The sequence below is a fragment of the Montipora capricornis genome, chromosome 8 (genome assembly GCF_036669925.1).
Source record: "Montipora capricornis isolate CH-2021 chromosome 8, ASM3666992v2, whole genome shotgun sequence".
Lineage (NCBI taxonomy): Eukaryota > Metazoa > Cnidaria > Anthozoa > Scleractinia > Acroporidae > Montipora > Montipora capricornis.
This window is the reverse complement of record NC_090890.1, coordinates 29,564,665-29,587,164: the sequence shown is the minus strand read 5'-3', so window position 1 is coordinate 29,587,164 and position 22,500 is coordinate 29,564,665. Positions and strand designations below refer to the sequence as shown.

The following is a 22,500-nucleotide window of genomic DNA, read 5'->3' as shown; positions in this document are numbered from 1 at the left end:
ACAGCCTGCTCCCGTTGTCCTTGTAGCTCACTCGGTATAACAACGGTCATCTAATCCGGAGTCGTGGGTTCGATTCCCACCCGGTTCAGAGATTTTTCTCGGTCCTTGGGTGTTGCATAAGAAGCTCCTGGTTTCATCCATCACACGCACACAGTAGCCTTGTCCTCACTTGAATTCTCTCCATACATAGAAGACATATGTGAAACGGGGCCTACGGTTTATCCGAAAAGACTTGAAGGCTAACCATTTGCAGATGAAATTACAAAGGCAGCCCTTTCTCCTCAGTTACTTTAAGATCCTGAGTGTTGATCTCGCCGGGGCTGGAACCCGCAACCTCCCGCGTGATAGCCCGATTCTCAACCAACTGAGCCACCAGTGCGTGGTCAAAATATTGGTCTAAATATTGCTTGCTTCAGTTTTCTCTCTTCAATGTAATGACATTTGGATTGGTTGACTGAGGTTTCAGTATGAGGCGAATGTCAACAAGACCAATTTTCATATACCTGAAGATTCCGCTTGAAGTCCTCCTTGATAAATGATCCGATCAGGCTCAGCAGTTTTTAGGCTCCGGGAATCCATCCACGTTTTATTTTCGATAGCTAACTTTTCTTTAAATTCTCATTTTCCGGTATCGTGAGGAAGCTTCAGTTTTTTAGTTTTTACATGTGTTCTCAAGTCTAGTTTCAATCCCCTCGAAAGCGTACTTGAGCAGATCAAAACTTCTATTCAACAGGGGTAACTTTTTCTGTGAAAAAGCCTTGTTATGTATATTTAACTTGAGAAACATCTGAAGGTTTCGTCGGCTCATTATTAGTGTAATGTCAGTGTAATGTAAGGTGTAGATTCCCTGAGGATTTTAGTAGGGACCACTGAAAAGCGAGTGTTTTGGTGTGTGATGTCATTAGACAAACTTTCATGACCCGCGCGACTATTGACTAGTTAACAACTATTCACCGAAGTGGAGGTGGCTAGTAGTAGATATTTACCTAACTACCTAACTACCTAACTACCTAACTAACACCTAACTAACTAACTAACTACCTAACTAACTAACTAACTAGCTAACTAACTAACTAACTAACTAACTAACTAACTAACTAACTAAACTAACTAACTAACTAACGCCCTTCGCCCCCTGCGGAGAATAGGCCATCGAGGAGTTTCCTCCACCGCACCCGGTTCTGGGCCGTCCTACCAAGAAGTTCTTTCCAACTCATCCCAATGCCCTTCACCTCGCACTCCAAATCTCTCCTCTAGCTGTTTAATTTCTAGGGCGCCCTCGTTTCATCTACCCCTGGAGATTCCACGAAAGAGCATGCCGCGTGGTGTTACTCGCTGGCTTCCGTAGAGTATGGCGTATCCAGCTCCACTTCCTCCTTCCTACTTGTAGCGCAATTAGCCCTTCTTCCGCCCGTTCCCACATCTGCTTGTTGGTTACCTTATCCTTCCAGCAAACGCCAAGAATTCTTCTGAGACAGCTATTAACAAAACTCTGCACTCTACTTTGTATCCTCTTCGTTGTTCTCCAGGTTTCTGACCCGTAAAGCAGAACAGTCTTCACATTTGATCTAAATATGCAAAGTTTGCTTCTCACAGATAGCTCTTTCGATCCCTATATCTTCTTCAACATGATAAACACTGCTCTAGCCTTTCCAATCTTGTAATTGCATCCTTGTCCACACCTCCAAGTGTCTACAACGCTCCCGAGATATGAAAACTCTTTGACATTCTCCAACGGCTACCCCTCGACCACAACTGGTACCTCACTTGTGGTGTTAATCCTTAATACTTTAGTCTTCACCTTGTTAATCCTCAGACCCAGTTTAGCCGATTCCTCTTTTAGCCTTGAAGTTTTGTCCCGCATTTGTAGATGGCTGTGAGAGAGCATGGCAAGGTCATTCGCATAATCCAGATCGTCCAGCTGCTCCCATGGGGACCACTGTATTCCGTTGTTACCTGCTTTGGTTACTAATGTCATTATCCAATCAATGGCCAGTAGAAATAGAACGGGAGATAGCAGACAACCTTGTCGCACCCCTGTCCTCACTTCGAACGAGTCTGAAAGCTAACCCTTATGGGTTACCCGACAAGTAAAACCTTCATAGCTAGACTTAATCAATGTAACAAGCTTCTCTGGGATGCCATAAAAGCGCAAGACCTTCCAAAGAGTCCCACAATCTACACTCTCAAACGCCTTCTCATAGTCCACAAAGTTGACATAATTTATAGGGACGAATTCCATTCCAGTGATTGCTCTATGATCACACGTAGGGTACATATTTGGTCTATGCATGAACGGTCTTTCCAAAAGCCCGCTTGCTGGTCTCTAAGCGGGATGTCCACTGCTGTCCTCATCCTAACCAGAAGTATTCTGATTAATACCTTGCCCGGAGAAGATAGTAGCATAATACCCCTATGGTTACTGCAATCTCCAAGGTCTCCTTTCTTAGGAACTTTGACAATAATACCTACCCTCCACTCTTCAAGGATGCTCTCTTCTTCCCAAATCCTAGCAAAGAGCCTATGGAGGACATCTACTGATGTTGATAGACCTCCCTTCATGGGCTCGGCAGGAACCCCATCGGGCCTTGCTGCTTTACCGTCGTTCAGTGCCTGAATGGCTGTCCTAATCTCTGACTTACTTGGTTTATCGCAATTCAAGGAAAGAGTAGTGTCTGATGGTGGAATATCTGCGGTGCTTACGGGGGAAGGTCGATTTAGTAACTCTCTAAGGTGTTCCGCCCACCGCTTAAGCTGTTCTTCTGCTGTAGTCAAAGGCTTCCCTGATTTGTCCTTCACTGGATTCTGTACACGCTGATGCTTTCCTGCCAGCCTTTTTGTATAGCTATGTAGATCTTTCATATTTCTCTTTGCAGTTGCTTCCTCTGCTGCCTTAGCCAGACTGTCTATATAAACCCTCTTGTCCCTTCTAACACTTCTCCGCACTTCCTTGTGAGCATTGCTGTATTGCTCCTGGACCCTTCTTTTCGAAGCTCTCGTTCGGAAGTTGTTCAATTAGGGTTTGACCTTTTTCCTAACCTCAATCTTCTCTATAGTATCCAGAGACATCCAGTTCTGGTGGGTGGCTTTCTTCTTACCGATGGTAACGCACAACGTAGTACCAACGTAGAACGAAAGCTCGTGCCCAGGTCATTCACGTCTTCCAATATGGCGGCTTTGTAGCTATGAGCCTGAAAGTCTTATCACTGCGGCAACCTCACGAAATCGAGGCGATATTGGTCGTACGTATGACCCAAATTTTTTCAAAATGACCCAGTATCCAGCCGGAAGTGACGCGAAACACGACTGAAATAGAGTACGCTCTCGTTCCTCGAACGCAATAACATACGCAAGATCCGCAAGTATCTTGACAGTCACTCCACTGAACGATTTATCCACGCCTTCACATCTTCACTGGCCTCAGTCCAGACCTACTTTGCTCTTTTCCACTCCTTCTCAATATCAGTGACTCCCTGTAAATAACTTAAATTCTACAACCTATACTGTCAAATATGGTTTTCCGCAAGGGTCTGTTTTGGGCCCCCTGCTATTCTCCTTACATGTTGCTCCATTGGAGGATATTTTCAAAGCACATGACATTAATGTTATGGTCTATGCTGATGATACACAGTTATATCTCGTGGTAAAGCCAGATGACCGCACTTCTCCTATCGATAAGCTTGGACTATTAAAAACATGATAAACTAGTGCTCAACAATGGCAAAACAGAGATCATACATATCTACTCGAACTTCACTAAAAATTGTCCTACTTGCTCTGATATCGATATTGGGAATGTTACTATCACCCCCCAAGACTGAGGTTCGTGATCTGGGCGTCATAATTGACTGATCTGTCCTTCAGGTCCCAAATAAACAATGTCTGTGAATCTGCGTTTTATGCTCTAAACTAAAAATAATCAAAGATCAGTAAGTGCGTTCGATTGGAATTTTAGCTATGATCGTTCAATACCGCATTAGTCAACGATGATACCTTTCGGCCACCAATGGCAATGACACTTATTAGATACATGGAAAGCCATTTTCAAGAACTAAGAGTTTGCATCGTTAGAGGATAAAATGTAGCGAACAATTGACGTTTGCGTGTTGACTCCAGTTAAAGGGAAATTTTCAACAGTGTTTAGGATGTGGCATATTTAGTAAACGTTGGAGGAAATGTAATTAGCACCCGAAAGAACAATTCTTGCTGTTATGGTAGCGGTCCTATTTCTTCAGAAGTTCCTTTACACGAAAGATGTTGTTGTTTCGATTGGATTTTATTTGACTCTAAATTTTTGTTGGTACAGACTACTTGTATGTTAGTTACTATTGATTTTGCACTCAGAAAGTGTGAGAAATAGGTGTCTACTCCGGCCCGACTCACTTTAAAAGTTGTGTGGGGTAAAAAGGTGGCTATTGCCAAGGTAAGGGGACTTATTTATCTCTTTTGGGTAAATTTCTTGTTTTGTATCAATGTGTCTGGCAGGGTGTGGATTTATTAGTGAAATCCGGCGAGTGGTGTATCATTAATGCTGCATTGTGAATAGTTGGGCGGGTATTGAAAAGGGTTGGGTTTAAAGTTTTAAAAAGGCAAACTGTTCGCAAAACTTGTTTTTGGTTAGGAAATTTGATGTACTATTTGGATTTACGAACAAGAATTATTACTCTCGCCCTCGTGGCTTCTGAGTTAATAGGTCATCAGTGCTTCGGCCAGATGGGCTATTGACTCGGACCCTATTTGGGATTGAGGGATAATTGTGGAGTAGATGTTGTACGGGTTGATAGTCTTGGGTTTTTAATACAGTCGCAGGATATATGTAGTTGAAATTTAAAGTCAGATTATAGCATGGTATAGAACTCAACGTTTTATTATTATATGAATGAGCAAAATGTTGTTTTAAACTACAACGAGTCCACAGTTGATTTTTTTTAACATTGGTAAAGAGTACATATTTGAAAGTCTTGAATTGTTTGAATAGGAATAATGGCAACAAGTAGAAATTTGAAGGTGTTGAATTGTTGTACGTACAGTTTAACTTTCCAATTACATTTTCTTCTGATAACAATGTTGCCAAGCTATCGCTGTTTTAGCCGTTTCAAAAGAGTATTTGGTTGGCTGTAACTGGAACAATGGTAAGGAGTACATAATTGAAAGTCTTGAATCATTCTAACTCAGTGAAACCAAAACGAATACTGATTTGAAAGTTTTGAATCATTTTAACTGAATACATATTTGAGAGACTTGATTTATTTAACTGAAACCATAACGAATACTGATTTGAAAGTCTTGAATCATTTTAACTGTTATTGTTCTTTCATGATTCTCAGCAGATCAGCATTTGGTAAGACACGACATATGTATGTCATAATGTCAACTGCAATATATATATATTTGTTTGCTAATAATGATGGCTACGGGGATGTTCCTGTGTGTTCTAATGTTAAGATCCAATCCTTATTATAAAGATGTGACTATTAATCAATATGAATTGGATTGCTTGCCTGCCAACGGTGTTCCATCGAATATGATGACTGTTGAATCTGATGATGACGTTGTGTCAGATCAATTACCATCACCTGATTTGGACCCTTCTACTTATAATAATGAATAGGACAAAGTTTACAATCATTCTTCCGAAATGAGTTAAACACCAGGCCCCAGTAGTTCAAAAGGTGAATAACGCTATCGACCGGATAAATCACTATCCATTGGATAGCGCAATTGGTTTTGCTAGTGTTTATTCAATGGATAGTGATTTATCCGTTGGGTAGCGCTATCCATCGTTTGAACAACTGGGGCCAGAAGGCCACCACGCGACGCATGAAGACCGAAGCACAACGTAGTACCAACGTAGAACGAAAGCTCGTGCCCAGGTCATTCACGTCTTCCAATATGGCGGCTTTGTAGCTATGAGCCTGAAAGTCTTATCACTGCGGCAACCTCACGAAATCGAGGCGATATTGGTCGTACGTATGACCCAGTATCCAGCCGGAAGTGACGCGAAACACGACTGAAATAGAGTACGTTCTCGTACCTCGAACGCAATAACATACGCAAGATCCGCAAGTATCTTGACAGTCACTCCACTGAACGATTTATCCACGCCTTCACATCTTCACGTACTGATAATTGTAACAGTCTGTTTTTCGGCTTGCCTGTTGCCGAAATCGACCTACAACGTGTACAGAATGCGGCCGCAAGGCTGGTGACTGGATCAAAGCGAACAGAACATATTATGCCCACACTACGAAATCTCCACTGGTTAACCGTTGAACAAAGAATAAAGTTTAAAACCGCTCTCCTTGTCTACAAAGCACTAAATGGCATGTCTCCCAGCTACATAAAAGAACTTATTGTCCCATATGCTCCTGCACGTAGACTGAGATCATGCAATAAAGGCCTTCTTAAGATCCCAAAATCAAGAAAATCCAGTTTTGGTCAGTGATCGAATGTTCAGTGTTGCAGCCCCAAGATCATGGAACAGTCTCCCCGACAATATAAGACTTAACAACAGTTCCATTGATGACTTTTAAAAGAAGTTTAAAACTTATCTTTTTAAATTAGCTTTTTGATTTCCATATTCGCAAATTTTTAGATTTTATAAATATTTTTAATTTTTATCTTTATGTTTTAACCTGTATTTGTAAAAAGCATCGAGACTTGTGTGACATGCGTTTTTAAGAAATAAAGTATTATAATATTATTATTATTATTATTATTATTATTATTATTATTATTATTCAGAGAACGTTTAGAAATACATTTGATGATAAAAATTAACGGTAAAACTACGACGTTTCGAAGTCTCCATGACCTCATTATCAAGTAAAATGTAAAATGTTAAAACTGATGTAAAATTGTAGCTCAGAGATTATATACAAATAAAATGTGATAAACTTCATTGGAATAATGAGCGTTCATTGTTATTGGTGTTTAACGTGTCAGTTCGTGCAGTATATGTTTAAATAAATACTTTTGCACGTATTGAGTCAGACTGCGTGTTTAGCTTTGGTTTCGTTCGCGAATGAATAACATTTCGTGAATTAGGCAGTCCATTTTCCCGCGGCATTTCTTGAGAACAGAAAACATTTCCGCTAGGTTAGTGAACGCTACGCCGTGGGCTTCTTTCAGATGCTTGCCAATGACAGAGGCTTTATGTTCTTCTATGCGTTGATGAAGATGGCGTGTGGTATAACCGATATAATCCGCATCGCACGAATCACATTTGAAAATGTAAACAACGCATTGGTGGTTAATTAAAGCGGGCTTCTCTTCTTGTATCTTGAGCTTTTCCTCGATCTTACGACTCGTGAAAACTGGTTGTAGGTCAGTTCCGATTTTCCGGCCAAGATCTTTCAGCTGATGTCTTACTGTGTCGGCCGATTTTTGGTCTTTAAATGGCAAAGTTATTCTGACAGGTTTTGGTGTAGCCGCGTCAGCTTCAGTTGGGATTTCATGACGGCTTTGGATCGTAAACCTCGTGTACCCGGCGATAGCTGAGTTGATGAGTTTCACTGGGTACTTAAGCTTGGTAAACATCCGCTTGAGATGTTGGCATTCCTTCGTAAAAGATTCTTTCGTTGATGACAGGCGGTAAGCTCGGTTCAGCATTGTATTCAGCTGCTCAGAGATCTTTTGTAACGCTGAGCGACATGGCTCTGGTAATGTAAGAGCAGTCCTGTATCATGAAATCCCAACTGAAGCTGACGCGGCTACACCAAAACCTGTCAGATTAACTGTTCCATTTTAAGACAAAAATTCGGCCGACACAGTAAGACATCAGCTGAAAGATCTTGGCCGGAAAATCGGAACTGACCTACAACCAGTTTTCACGAGTCGTAAGATCGAGGAAAAGCTCAAGATACAAGAAGAGAAGCCCGCTTTAATTAACCACCAATGCGTTGTTTACATTTTCAAAGGTGATTCGTGCGATGCGGATTATATCGGTTATACCACACGCCATCTTCATCAACGCATAGAAGAACATAAAGCCTCTGTCATTGGCAAGCATCTGAAAGAAGCCCACGGCGTAGCGTTCACTAACCTAGCGGAAATGTTTTCTGTTCTCAAGAAATGCCGCGGGAAAATGGACTGCCTAATTCACGAAATGTTATTCATTCGCGAACGAAAACCAAAGCTAAACACGCAGTCTGACTCAATACGTGCAAAAGTATTTATTTAAACATATACTGCACGAACTGACACGTTAAACACCAATAACAATGAACGCTCATTATTCTAATGAAGTTTATCACATTTTATTTGTATATAATCTCTGAGCTACAATTTTACATCAGTTTTAACATTTTACATTTTACTTGATAATGAGGTCATGGAGACTTCGAAACGTCGTAGTTTTACCGTTAATTTTTATTATCAAATTATTATTATTATTATTATTCAAGGTGGCTACAACAAGGTGATGGTCAGATGCCACGTCTGTTCCCCTCTTGACTCGGAAGTCTTGAAGAGTTCTCCTGAATTTCTTACTGATACAAAGGTGGTCCATCTGGTTTTCCGTAGTATGGTCTGGTGATACCCACGCAGCTTTTGTGTGCCCTCTTGTTTGGAAAAACGCTACCTTCTATAACTAGTTGATTCAATGCACTCAAGACCGAGTTCAACGCCATCCAATGTTTTAGTATATACTAATAATAGCTATCGCGAAGTGCCAACGGGACAGTCAATATAATACAGAGGGGAGTGTTAGGTTTTCGGTTTTGGCCATTTTTTAGGCCGGTTTTTCGGTGTTACACCGAAAAACTTCCGTTATTCAGTTTTTGTGTCTATTACGGTCTCGGGTTTTCCTTATTTTAGCACTTGGCTTTCGGTTTTCGGCCAAAATACAAGAGGTTTTTAACTCGTGGGTATCCACGAGTTTTGGTGGGAATGTGTATTACTCGTAACCGGAAGTTCGATCTGATTAGCCAATCACGATGGATTTTATTTCAAGCGAATCATAACACAGCTTAGAAAGCTGTGACACACATGGCTTGATTTCCTGTTCGCTTGGTTGTGCACCGCCATTGCCGTTTGTGGCTTTTACACTTCAGTGTTTACATTTACATTTACCACTATGCCAGCACGCCCTCTCTACGAGGCTTATGTGCTCGGGAGGTGTTTGAGCACCTTCCGCTGTATTTAGAGGCAAAAGACTAAAGAAGTAAGGAAATGGCGTTCTTCGATGGTGAAGCAAAATATTCTGCAGAAGAACACATTGGTGCAACTAAATGTGCACCGCCTTTCAAGCCCGTTTCAAACGTCGAACTTAACATGTATCGAATCTAATGCAAATGAGAAAAATCTATTGTTTTCGCTCATTTGCATTAGATTCGGCACATGTAAAGTAAAACTGTCTAGACCTGGACTCTTTTCTAATTGTCGTTTTTATCTTATTACCCAAAGAACTGCTAAACAGAGAAAAGACTGAATTGAATCAACAAAATGAGACCTAAAAGCAGATGATTTTGTAAATTGATTAATTAATACATCTCGATAAAGAAGGCTTTAGAGTCACGGTATTGAGAAACTTGAGAAGATCACCGCCATATTTTGAAAAATGCAAAACGGACTTATTTGCTATCATTAGGCAATTAGATAATACCACATGGTTCTGTTCATCTTCTGCAGCAGAAACAAGGTGGTCACATCTTTGGAAAATCCTTGGTAGACTTGTAGAGAAAAAAGGCCAACTGATGATGTGATTAACAATATGACCTGGCAACAAATATCAGACTTCATTCAAAAAGACCTTGTCACCTGTGCTAGGAACTTTGAACACATGGTACAGCTCTTTATGAAGGGATGTGGTAAAGAGTAATCTTATGCCTGCTGGAGAAATAGTACTGACTTATTTTACAGGATTGCATTCCAGGAAAGGGGAGCACCTCCACATACATGCATTATTTTGGGTATCTAGTCAACGCGGTTTTCGGTTGCGCCTGTTTGATTTGTGGTTTCCCCAACCGCCAACGCGTGCCGCGGGAGCCAAATGCAGAGGTGAATATTGAGAGGAATGCGTGACAAACCTCACCCTCTGCGTAGGTGGTCGTGTGCCTTTGATCTGGGACTTTGACCTTGCTTGTCGATAAAGGTCAGGTTGCGAAATATGGCTGCCAACGTGTCTTCAACGGAAGAAAGACAAGAAGCAATTGTGGACTGTGTCGCCTTTTTTCATGAAGAGGGTAAAGACGGGGAGAATTTCAGAAAGAAAAACAAGTTCATGTGCAAAGTGAAAAAGAAAGAGAGAAGCCTGAAGAAGCTAAAGAACTGTGTTTGGTAAGTCAATGGAATCAATATCATGATTTACATACAATGAAAGGACTGAAAGCCTAATCGACAATGATTGTTGATCAGTCGTAATTGCATCCTCGTTCCCAGGGTCTCAATTTACAAAGAGGCCCTGGGAACGAGGTTGTCATAATAAATGAGTTGCCGGTCCCCAGGCCCCTTCGTTTTTTCCCTATATTTGCAAAGACCTCTGGGATCGCCAGGGGGCAAACAAACCAGTCGATTGCGCTGCGCGAGATAAAATACGCGATTAGAAACATTCAATAAGAAGCATTTGTAGTTTTAAGCTCGAATTAAAATTGGGAGATTAGAAACGTTCAATAAGAGGTATTTGTAGGATTTCAAAAAATATAAATCGTTCGAGTTTAAGAAGTGGTCAAGGGTGGTGGCGATCACCGTGCAGTGAGTATATGGATGCGACAATGACCGTCGATATTCAGAGCGACAGATCAAACTTGTACTGTTTTGAAGTTTTACTCTTATCGAAACAACAAAGAAATGGCAGCTTGGGAGAAACAGCTTCAAAGAACAAACTCAAGGCCAACAAGAGCACTAAAGTTTACTCTAATTACTTTGCCGGTGGATACCGTTGTAATACTTGCGAGAAACACATTTTGTATATTTAACAACTATTCACCGAAGTGGAGGTGGCTAGCGGTGGAAAGCCGCGAAGCGGCGAGGTAAATATCCAACGCTAGCCACCGACACTGAGGTGAATAGTTGTTTTAGTATATACTAAAACAGTGAGATAATATACACCACAAAAAATTAATTTGGATGTTTTCTTCACTTGTCACGGATGCAAATCGGGACGCCATTTTTTCCTGAGTTGCTCGAGGCCGGCACAGGACATCCGGAGTTTGACGAGCCAATCAGCGCGCGAGTTCAACGCTATCCACTGTTTTAGTACATACTAAGAAAGGTTATCCAGACGAGGGCAATGATAAGATGAGTTGCAGTACTTTCAAATAAAAAAATTACAACTACTGTTGGGCGTTTTGGAACTCTGATACAAATCTGCAAATTATGTATTATATTGACTATTTCGTTGGCACTTAGCGATAGCTATTACTAGTTCTAAACGCTTCCCCGGCCCGTGTGAAAGCGAACAAATACGTCTGCTGAAGCATCAAAGACGGCTTTCGCAGAAGTAAGAAAGTGAAAAAGAAAAGAAGGTACGCTAGTAGAATATTTCTATGTCGCATGTTAAAGGTTTCTGTCTTGTTTAACTTTACTCTGGCTAATTTTTACCAGCTTGTTTGATTGACTACAGGATCTACATACGTGACTTTATTTTATCTCGAATATACAGAGCAGCTAAAAAGCTAATATCTTCGAGAAAAGAAAAAGAAAGAAAGATTTACACGTAATAAAATAACATTACTACGTACTAGTTATATATCTATTAATGCTAAGTGCTATGAAAGGAGATGGTTCGTATTAAACGTTTAAAACCAGCCAGAGTGGACTCCATTCTAATGTTATCAGGTAGAGAGTTCCAAGTTTTACTGGCAAAATAACTAAAAGCGTGAAGACAATAAGAAGTGGAAGCAGGTCTACACAACGACAATATATCAGTTCCTCTAAGAGAGTATACCGTTGAGCGCAACATTAACAAGTCCTTAAGATACGCAGGGTAAAAATTGACATGGATGCATTTATGAATCGTGATTAACATATTTTGTACTTTCAGATTGTAAAGTGATGTAACTACTGCTCTATCTAACAGCTGACTGTATGTTGATTCCCTGTCATTAAAAACCACACGCAGTGCACGCTTATTCAATGACTCAAGTTTTTCGCTATTCCTAGAGCTACAGAAGTGCCATACTACAGAACAATACTGAAAATGTGGCAGAACGAAAGTCTTAAACAATTTTACTTTTTTGCAAATAGGCGAGACTTGTTTATCGAAATTCAATTGACGATCGATAGTCATTCCCAGGAGATCAAACGAGTCCTTAGTGGTAAAAGAGAACTGGTGATCAGTAAATCCCTGAACCATGGCATGGTGCTTGCTAGGGTTGACAATAATTCCGTTTTCTGTATACCAGGTATTTGCCTTCCGCACTTCGCGCTGCATACGCTGGTCAAGGCCGATAGGATCAGAATCCGAGTCATATAATTACTCGTCTTCTGCATATGCATGAAGCTTCACTTCTTTGATGACGTAGAAAAGGTCATTTAAGAAGATATTGATTAAATATCGGTCCAAGTACACTTCCTTGTGGTACACCTCTTCTTACAGATTGCAGGCTAGAGTACGCATCGCCAACTTTCACCCTCTGTATCCTGCCGCTCAAGAAATCCTCAAGTAGCGCGCAAGCGCTTCCTTTCAAACCATAGGATGATAGTTTGGCAAGCAACAGCGCATGCGGTATGGTGTCAAAAGCTTTTGCCAGATCCATTGACACCACAGCCACCAGTTCCTTCCTATCTCAGCTAGCTTTCCAATCTTCAATCAGCCGCAGCAATGATGTTCACAACTGTGGTGTCGTTTATATGCTGAGATATAGTCCGATAACAACCCCTGATAGGATTCTTGCAACTGGATGAAGAGCAGCCTTTCACAGATATTATTCAAACAGGGCAGAACGGTTACAGGCCTGTACTGAGTTACGTTTATCTGTATCATCGTCCTTTTTGAATACAGGGGTAACTTGACCCATCTTCCACCTTGACGGATAACGCCCTTGTACGATTGCAATGTTGAGGATTCTTGTAAATGGCCCCAGTATGGCGTCTGAAAATTTTTTTTATTAAGCGCGGCGGTTGCATGTCATGAACACAAGCTTTTCGTACGTCAATATTTGACAACAAATGTTCTACTTTCGTCTTACTTGTGTGATAAAAACTGACACGATATATCGCTGTCTTGCTATCTACGTCGTCAAAAGTATCCATGACACCAAAAGGAACAGTATGCGAATCAGCTTAAAACATGTCACGATCAAAATGTCTAAGACTGCGAAAATAAATTTCTCGATTTCATTTTTCGAATAGTCTTTCTCAATATCACATACACCAATGAGTGATCACTTATTTGAACGTGTACAACCCCAGACTCCATAATTTTGCTCTTATTATTTATTGCAAAAAGATCGAGTAAAGGGTAGATGTTTTTGTTATTCTTAAAGGAAAATCAATCAGATTATGTAAGTCGTCAACATCCAACAGATCCAATAGTGTTCGACCGTCTTGTGGGGCCTTATCAGGTTCGTGCAGGTCCGAATTGAAATCACCCACCACCAGAAGGCAATTACCAGGTAGCGCGGTGATGGCCTCCAGTATAGATTCAAGCTCGAGTGTCCACGTTGATTTAGGTACTTAAGCGGAAGTTGGTGGACGATAAATAACCACAAGAGTCTCCCATGACTTCAGTTGCCAATCTTAACCTTTAGAATAATAGATTCGGTCTTAAATACAGCCCGTTTGTCAAGTGGTAAATTTGGGAGGTCTTCTACAACTTTTTAAAAAAAGCAAATGTCGCTACGGACATAGACCATGAGCCCACCTCCGTATTTATACCTATCTGTACGACACATTCTGAACCCTGAGATATTAAACTGAGAGTCAGGGAAAGTTAAGTCAATCTTGGTTTCAGATATGACCAAAATGTCAAATCGACCATCCAGGGGCCAACGTTTGATCTCATGAAACTTGAAGCCAGCAATATGGTTGACATTAATGACCAATTTTGACATTGGTGCGATGTTTTCGTACCGCTGCGTCATATTCACGCCATATGTACATGTCATCCTGATTATCGGAGCTCGAGGAGTCCAAATCCACGTAAGAACTCTGTTGATAGCACTCGGCTGTTATCTGCGGTAGTGAACACAATCCAAAGACCCAATTCAACCCAGGATTGCTAACATAACCGATATGAGCCTTTGATAGACCTATGCAAACATTTTGCGTGAAACCAACACCTGCATTCGTTACACAAGATTGCGTCCTGATTTCTTCGCACGGTCTTTGGAAGGAAATTTGCCAAAAATAGTTTTTGGAGGCCCTAGGTTAGTAGCCACATCACTACAAAGTGGTAGACGACTGACCTGAAAAGTACTGCATACAGCTCTTTACGGTACAGGATAGTGTAGAGTGTAGGTAGTGTGGTCCTCGGTGCTTGCGAGACCGACAAGGAACAAGCGTTGATAAATTTGCTGAGCAACTCACAATATGCAATAAATTCTTGCTTCTGCCAGTTCCGTCATTGTTCTCGATTTCAATTACAAGCTTGTTTTCAGACGAACGTTTGACTAAGAGACACCAAGAGACAATCAGTGTCCAACCATAGAGGCCGTGACAGGCCGCCTTGTTGATTGTTAGGTGGCTTGAGTTACGGTGGCTTGAGTTTCTGCCGCACTTATGGCCTACTTGGCCTACTACCTATTGAACCCACGACCGTTTACCATAGTTCATCTTACATTTGAATTTCTAGGAGCAGAAAGGTCACACAACATTGGGAAAGCGATCGGGGAAAGAAGAACTGGGTAAGTTCGTTAGTTGACTATTGCAACGTTATAATACGTCATATCCAAGTTGGCGCTCTCCTAGTCACGAAAGAGGCAACTTCAAAATGCTCTTGTCACATTTTAACAGGGAACTGGACAAAACGGCAATTATTCTCGAATTCCTGGGGAAAAGCTTTAGTGATTTAGAGAAGCTTTTTCTAGACCGTAATATTCCTTTAAAGTTAGTAATAGCGGACCATTAAACAGGAAAATTCCAGTTAAAATAAACAAATGTCTTTTTGAAATTAAGGCTTAAAGCTTGGGTCACTTACTGTTTAGTTACCATAGTTTTGAAATTCAAAGAATAGAACGACTTTAAGCATTGCTCTGTACCTCCAACGAAGAACTCTCGAGCCCAGTGCTCAAAGGAAATCCTAGTTCTGTTCCTCTACAATCTTCGTTGATATGTTGTTCCATCTGGAGAATGAAAATCATCAAGTAGAGGTACGAGGGTCAGTAAATTAAGCAGCAGCAGCGTAAGGAGTAAATGGCAGAACTGGAAGTTAGAGCTGAGCGCTACAATGAGTAACTTATTTCATTTAGCCCTGGGCCCGGGTTGTTCAAAAGCCGATTAACGCTTATCCCAGATTAAAAACTAACCAAGGATTTTATTTCTCTACTCCAAAATGTTGTTCAACACTGATTTTCAGCAACACTACAAAATTAGAAGAAGTCAATCTTCAAAACAAAAATAAGCAGAAGAAACTTTAAACAAAAAGTTGAAAACATGAAACAAAAGTTTAACCTAAACCTGGATGAAGTTAAAAGGCTTTCGAAAAACCGGACTCTGGATAATAAGATGCATATGAGCATTCCCTCAGCAACATTTTACAATGCTATCAAGAGAATTTCTTATTTAATGCAAAAGTCAGCTTACTTGGCTACTGGCGATGTTTTCTTTTCCACAGTACACGCACTTCTGCCGGTAGTCATGAAACTTTTGGATATGACTCTGCAATTACAAGACAAGCTGTAAATTAAATAAAGCATCGATGATTTAACGCTCATTTGCATTGCCCTTTCAATACGTTTGTGTTTTGGCCATGTCATTATAACTGTTTACTTTTTCATGGGCTTTGAAAGGTCACTTGACAGAACACGCATAAACAGCAAAGCAGGAATCAGTGTATATGGTTTTTTAAATATTAACACAAAATAACCTTATTTTATTAGCCTCTCTTTAACGGAAAGTCAACAAAGATGAACTATAAGAATTTCAATTTCAAAAAAAAGCAAATGTCAATCTCATTCTCTAGATAAAGTTTTGACTTGATTCAATGCGGTTAGTTCCTCCTTAAATTTTGAACGTCTGGTCTACGTGACCTTTCTCCTGACGTCCACCAATGCTGGACAGCTCTTTGAGGATCGAATGTGTCAAGGGAACAACCATTGATGGTTATCCTTAGAAATTGTTGAGAATGTCTGTCTCAACACATGATCTCCAGTCATTCCCATTGCTGAGAATTCTCGCTCCACAGTCGCTGTTGCAAGTGGTAGAATAAGTTCTATTTCTACAAGCATTAAAATGTTGCGAAATTGCTCTTCAAAGTTCGCAAACATTCTCTGCCAGAGAGCGAGTGGATCCAAGTGACACAAGCCCTTAGATCACTCCACTCTGCAGCCACAGCAGTAAAGTCAAAGTCATTTCTTTCCAAAGCTGTTCTGAAGTGTTGAACCAATCGTTCCACTTATGCCTCCCCATAAGTTGCTAGATCTTCAACAGCAACTGGCCAAACTCTTGGATCAAAAGTCTTTCCAGAAGCAAGAACTGGGTCTGAGTCCAGGCTTTCAAATCTGGGATGCAAGAACTGAATGGTTGTGTTTACCACCCCGCTCTGTTCGTCATTCCCACTGCATCAAGAAATTCTTGCAAGTTCTACCCAGGTCTTGTTATCATTGCTCTAAGTTGCAGTTCACTAGAGTACAGACCATCCTTTGCAGCAGATATAACAATGGTGTCCTTCTGGAAGAGTAAGCTTAGAGCCTTAAGAACATCAAGCATTAAGTACATGAACAGGAGATCTCTGAAACTGCTTAAGACATTGTGTGTCTTTCTTGCTCTACCCCTCATTTCTACCCTACTTGTGTGCGTTGAGATCGTGTTTCCTAAGTAAGCGTGGATGACACTGAAACCCTTCATCATGACAGTAAGGGCCGTGTCACTGTGTGATAGCCACCGTGTACCCCTAAGGTTGACAGGTTTGTTGATTTTCTCATCAAGTACTTGTACAAGTTCCTTAAGTTCAACCTCGCGCTGTCACTGCCTCACGGTCACATGTTTCATAAAAACCCCAATAAAGTATATATTTTCTGAAAGCTTAGGAACTGTAGATTCCGATTAATAATTGATTTAAGGGAAGAAATAAAAACCTTTCCTAAAATAGCGATTATTTTCCAAAAGTATTTAGTTTCACAAATTGAGTTCGTTTCCGATCAGAATTTGACCGGAGAAAGTGAGCGACATCGCTACGTTTTTTTCACACCTTGATCTAAAAATTAATTGTCCGGTTTGTTTTTTATACGCTGTTAAACTTTAAGTTTTTATAAAACACGCATTAGATACTCATTACTTTCGAAGGAGGCAAAAAATAAAAATTCTCCGACACGGTTTTTTCCACATCATCGGGCAACATTCTTGCCAAATTTCAGCGAAAAACGATAAAAACTCGCTGTAAACGAACTGGAAACGTGCGCCTCATCCGGTGAAATTTTAATTTTGAGAAATAAAGCAAAATACACTTTAGGGCGCTTTTCCAGTGTGGAGAGATTAGATCTCAAAACGTGTGAAAAGTAATTACCTGTTGATCGATGAAGTGAGGGCTCTTCTAACATAGAAATAGTTTATTCATAGAATCGTTTTCCTTTATTACTTCGTCTACAAGGAACCTTTCAGTTTTTCGCGGAACTTTTTGCAACTAAAAGAACTCAATGAGATGTACCCGGAAATATCAAAAACTAAAACTTGGCAAAATTAACAATTCTGGGGTATACTGATGCCTAAAGGGAGTAATGATAGTGCTTGTACAAGTCTTGAAGCATTTCTTGTACATTTGCTACTTGTTGTTCATTTTTAAGTGCATCTAAAGCTGAAAGTTCTAATCTGTGTGCTAAGCAATGAACGCCAATGAGCCAGGAAATTTCCACGGATGTGCTGTAGAAGCGATGAACGGATGAACACTTGAAGTCACTGCGCGACAACATTGTCTCAAACACTCAGGAAAGTCTCCTACCATAGCGATTGGTGATGTAGTGCTGATCAAAGAAGAAGAGAGAAACTGAGGAAAATGGGGATCGTTGGCGAACTCATCACTGGACGCGATGGAGTGGTGAGAGCTATTAATCTGCGAGCTGGAAAGTCAAATCTCGAACGAGCAATTCAACATCTGTACACCCTCGAGTTGACTTGTGATCGGAAGACAGGGAGACCTGGAAACGAAATGAATCCTGGTGCCACGGAATTCACTCCACAACGGTAGCCTCGCCGTGCTGCGACAGATGCTAGAGGCCGTCTTGCAGCTATTGCTGCTGATGAACATGACTTAACACTTATTTTTCAAACTGAGAACTTGCCTTTATGGCAGTTGAAGATTAATATTATTCGTGCATAGTATCTTTTGCAACAATTAAGCATCACGTGTTTGTTTGTTTGTTTGTTTGTAATGGTGTAAGATATTACGCCATTTCCGGAACGTACATTTGCTCTCTTCGAGACAAATGGGGAGAGGATGTTAGGAATATACAGTGCGCGAGAATTGTTTAGGGTTACATCTTAGCAATCTTGATTATAGGAATGACGTAAATCTGATTTCGTTGCAAGCTCATGGAGAGTGTACCGCAAAAAGTCGTAGCTAGTATCCAAGAATCATCTGTTACTATTGTCAACAGAATATGCGCGTCAGGCGTGCGAGTTGGCTACAAGAGAAGCGATAGTATTTCGTTCAGCGGCCAAGTTAAATATTTACGCGAGAAAAGACTGAATCTGAGTTTGTATCGTCATCGGATTTAAAAGTATCTGGATTCAATTCGACCGTCCACACGATTCCAAATTGTTTGCGGATTCAAAACTTTCCACTCTGGGGAGCGGAATTTAAAAGTTGCGAATTCGCATGCTGGATACGCGTGGACGAAAGACGAATCCGCAAAGAAAAAGTTTTTTAAAAAATAACCGGATATGTGTGGAAATAAAATTGATCGTGCTGCACGTGCAGCACGCATTTTAGCACATATTTTTTGCGGTACTCTGGACAACGACGTGAAATCACCAAGTGGGAATCTTTCATTTTCTATTTTTACTCTGAAACTGCTCGTACCAATTTATTTTTGAGATCCTTCACCCAAACTGTACGACGCGAACGTGATGGACTAATTCCGAAAAACTGACGACTCTGACAATTAAATTACATTTTGGGGTGATGTAGCAGCTCTCGTAAAGTGTAATGTGATTGGCTCGCTACCCTAGCCAAAAACAAAAGACTAAACAATATTGAGAAAATGACTTAAAACCTAAAAACAATAGAAGCTGATTACAATACCAAACAATAAATGTACCAGGTTACGAGAGCAACTACACTACTGATATTTTGATGTGACGTTTTCGTCGAGCTCGCCGTCGTATAGATCTTGAAGCCCCAGGAGTATCATTCAAGCAAAATTACTTTGAACGTTCATAAAACTTTGCTCTTCAATAAATGGCAGTGTTGCAACAAACCTCCATGCTATTCCACAGGACCTCTTCTGTGCAGTAGTCGCAGGGTATTGTCCTGCTCGGACACTCCTCTTCCAAATGCTTTTTCAAATCTTTCTTTTTGAATTTCTTACCACACTTTTTAGGACAATCCATGTCGACAAATTCACACTCCTCCATGTGCTCCTAAAAGGAACGATAAGTGTCTCAAAAACCAACCTTTCCGATTTGTTTATTATGTTGACTACAGCCAGATAATGTGTATGTCGCAAAATGCACTAAAATTGGACACACACTGGATGGTCATCAAGTGTTGGCATTCATGATGTTTACCAAAGTTCAGCATGCATCTACAGCTCGCCATAAATCAGACTGAGTTAATTTGCCAACATATATCATGTTGGAAAATGCAGCAGATTTGATGATATGTTACCTCATTACTCGGGCCCCTTAGGGCACCGAGTTATAAAACATGTTAGACTTCAGTCTATTTTTTATTGTGCAGCAAAATGCACAAAAGAAAGCACGTGGCAGTGGTTTGATTGGGCAATGCACAATAGAAGGCACGTGGCGCTGTTTGCATTGGTTAAAGCAAACCACGTTGTCCAAAATCATGAAGAACCTTGTGATGCTTTGTTTGGATTACTGAAAATCGACGTTGCGTAGGCTTAATCGATTTCTTTTTGGGGCGCTCAAAACACATACAAAGAAAGGTACACGCTTTTCGCAGTAGACCCTCACTAAAAGATGTAGAACGTCAGCTTTGAAACGGGTCGTTCCGCGAACTGAACATTGAAACTGTAATGTACTCAAATGTAACTGAAATGGACACAACTAAAAATACTAATTCTTTAGGAAGCAGCGTGTACTTTATTGAGAACTACTCGGAAGATGACGGCGACAAAGAAAATAACTCGACAAACAACTTAGACGCCATATCGGAATCTTCTGGAGGCAAAATAAAAACATTGGCACAGCGAACAAATGGCCTCAAGCTTGTACCATTTTCACCGCGAACAAATAGCCTCCCGGTCAGTGTGCCATTGACTACGAAGACAAGTTTTTTTGTCTATTGCGTTTTTTTGTTTTTATTGTTAAACAGTTTTCTTCCTTGTAATTGGCTTATACCTTTTGTTCCACAAGCCATTTTAGCGATCGTAGATCGTGTTCATTGTCATCTTGTGTATATAGTTCTGTTCTAGTTTTACAAGATTTGATATCATCAGTGGAGACTGTGATCAGCTCTTAAGAAATAATTGTGATATAGTTTGAAAGGCTGTACAGTTATTTGATTCTCAATGATAATAACGACTTGATTCCAAAGGAGAAATACAGGTCACGATATGCATAAGTGTGTTTACTTTAATTGTGATTTGCGTGTGCATCGACATAGACGTGACCGAGAACCGCACAGAATTACAGAGAAAAGGCTGAGATGTCTATTTTATAAAAGCAGAAAAAGGAGGAAACTTGCTGGGACATATTTGGTTAACAATGTACCAAGGTCATCCACATTTCATCGTATTACTAGGGGATCACTTGCTAGTAAACACAAGTATAGGAGTTACCTCGGGTATGCGTTTAAACTAAGTACGTTGTATGTAACACTTTTCCAAAAGCGTAGATGAACAGCTAAATGCAAAATGAAAGTTAAATTTAGTACAGAAATCAGGAAAACCAGGTACGATTTATAAAAGAATGCTGTTGTTTCGTTTTCTCTGAAAGGAAACGTATTATTTTAAATTCACAGGGTGAACTATTTACACAGTGAGTTATAGAGAGGCCAATCAAAACGGAGTTTGTAATTGGAAATCTAAACATCAACGAGATACAAAAACGAACTTGTGAGCACGTAAACCTGAAGTATTGCAAATCATAATGCTGACAAACACAAAAGCGAACGAAATGGATCGTGCATAGGTCGTTTTGAATATCTGAATGATTTTGGGTTAGAATAATAATAATAATAATAATAATAATAATAATAATAATAATAATAATAATAATAATAATAATAATAATAGTAGTGATAATGAATAAACATTTTAATACTCATAAAAAGCCTATATACAGACAACGGTGCTAAATATCAAAATCCTATTTACAAAGTTAACTTCTAAAAGAAAAAAAGTAAAACATTTCAAAACACCATTCGATTTCTGTTAGCTGAAACAATATTGTTTTCAGGGAAGTAAGCAGCTCAAGTTCAACTATTCCAGCGATTCGTAATAACAAGATAAAAATACAAATAATAATAATAATTTATATTGCGCTTTTTAAAATACAATGATCAAAAGCGCATTACAATATTAAAATATACTAAAAATGTACATAAACTAAATTAAACAATAATAAAGTCATTAAGCGCTAAAGGCTAAAAGCTAACTTAAAAGATATGTTTTTAAGACAAGATTTAAAAGTTAAAATAGAATCAATATTGCGCAGGCTTGTAGGGAGGGCGTTCCAAAGTGTAGGCGCAGCTACACTAAAAGATCTGTAACCAAAGGTTTTTTTTCATTTTCCCAGCTGGATGTAATAGATTAGTGCTAGAATTAGAGCTCAGTGAATAACGTGCATGCTTTCTTACATTAACAAGACGCTCCATAAAAGCGTACACTGGGTTACCTGTGGTACGTGTTACACAATTTAACCGCAGGGTTTCAGTTACTTTTTTCTAAGTGGGGGGTCATTAAGACCATTTGAGGGTCACCCACATGTCGCGCCAGCAGAGGCCCTTTGGCTCACACGTTCACACCTTTAATTATTTTGTTATATCCTGTCCCATTTTGACGTCTTTTAGTTTTTAGTGCTACTATGATCAAATTTTTATCCCTTGATTTTTTAGGTTTATCACATAGAATACCAAGAAAGATTATTAACGCTGTCTACAGTTTGCAAATATCTGCATCGGCTCCGGAGATATTTAAGTTTGAAACACGTGTAAAGTTTGCAAATGAGGGGACTGAAAACGTCATTGACTCAACCCAATGAAACATCAAGTGTAGTACA

General features: G+C 40.0%; 1 protein-coding gene across 1 annotated transcript in view; it reads right to left on the bottom strand.

Annotated features, from left to right (window-relative positions):
* The window catches only part of LOC138013438 (TNF receptor-associated factor 6-like), a 26,047-nt gene extending 6,376 nt beyond the window's left edge, over positions 1 to 19,671 (bottom strand). The window contains exons 1-3 of the mRNA XM_068860521.1: positions 19,516 to 19,671; positions 15,685 to 15,759; positions 15,141 to 15,224 (exon numbers count right to left, since the gene is read on the bottom strand). Of these exons, the coding sequence (XP_068716622.1) occupies positions 15,141 to 15,224; positions 15,685 to 15,759; positions 19,516 to 19,671 (315 nt within the window). The remainder of the gene's footprint in view (positions 1 to 15,140; positions 15,225 to 15,684; positions 15,760 to 19,515) is intronic.
* Positions 19,672 to 22,500: the final 2,829 nt, after the last annotated feature.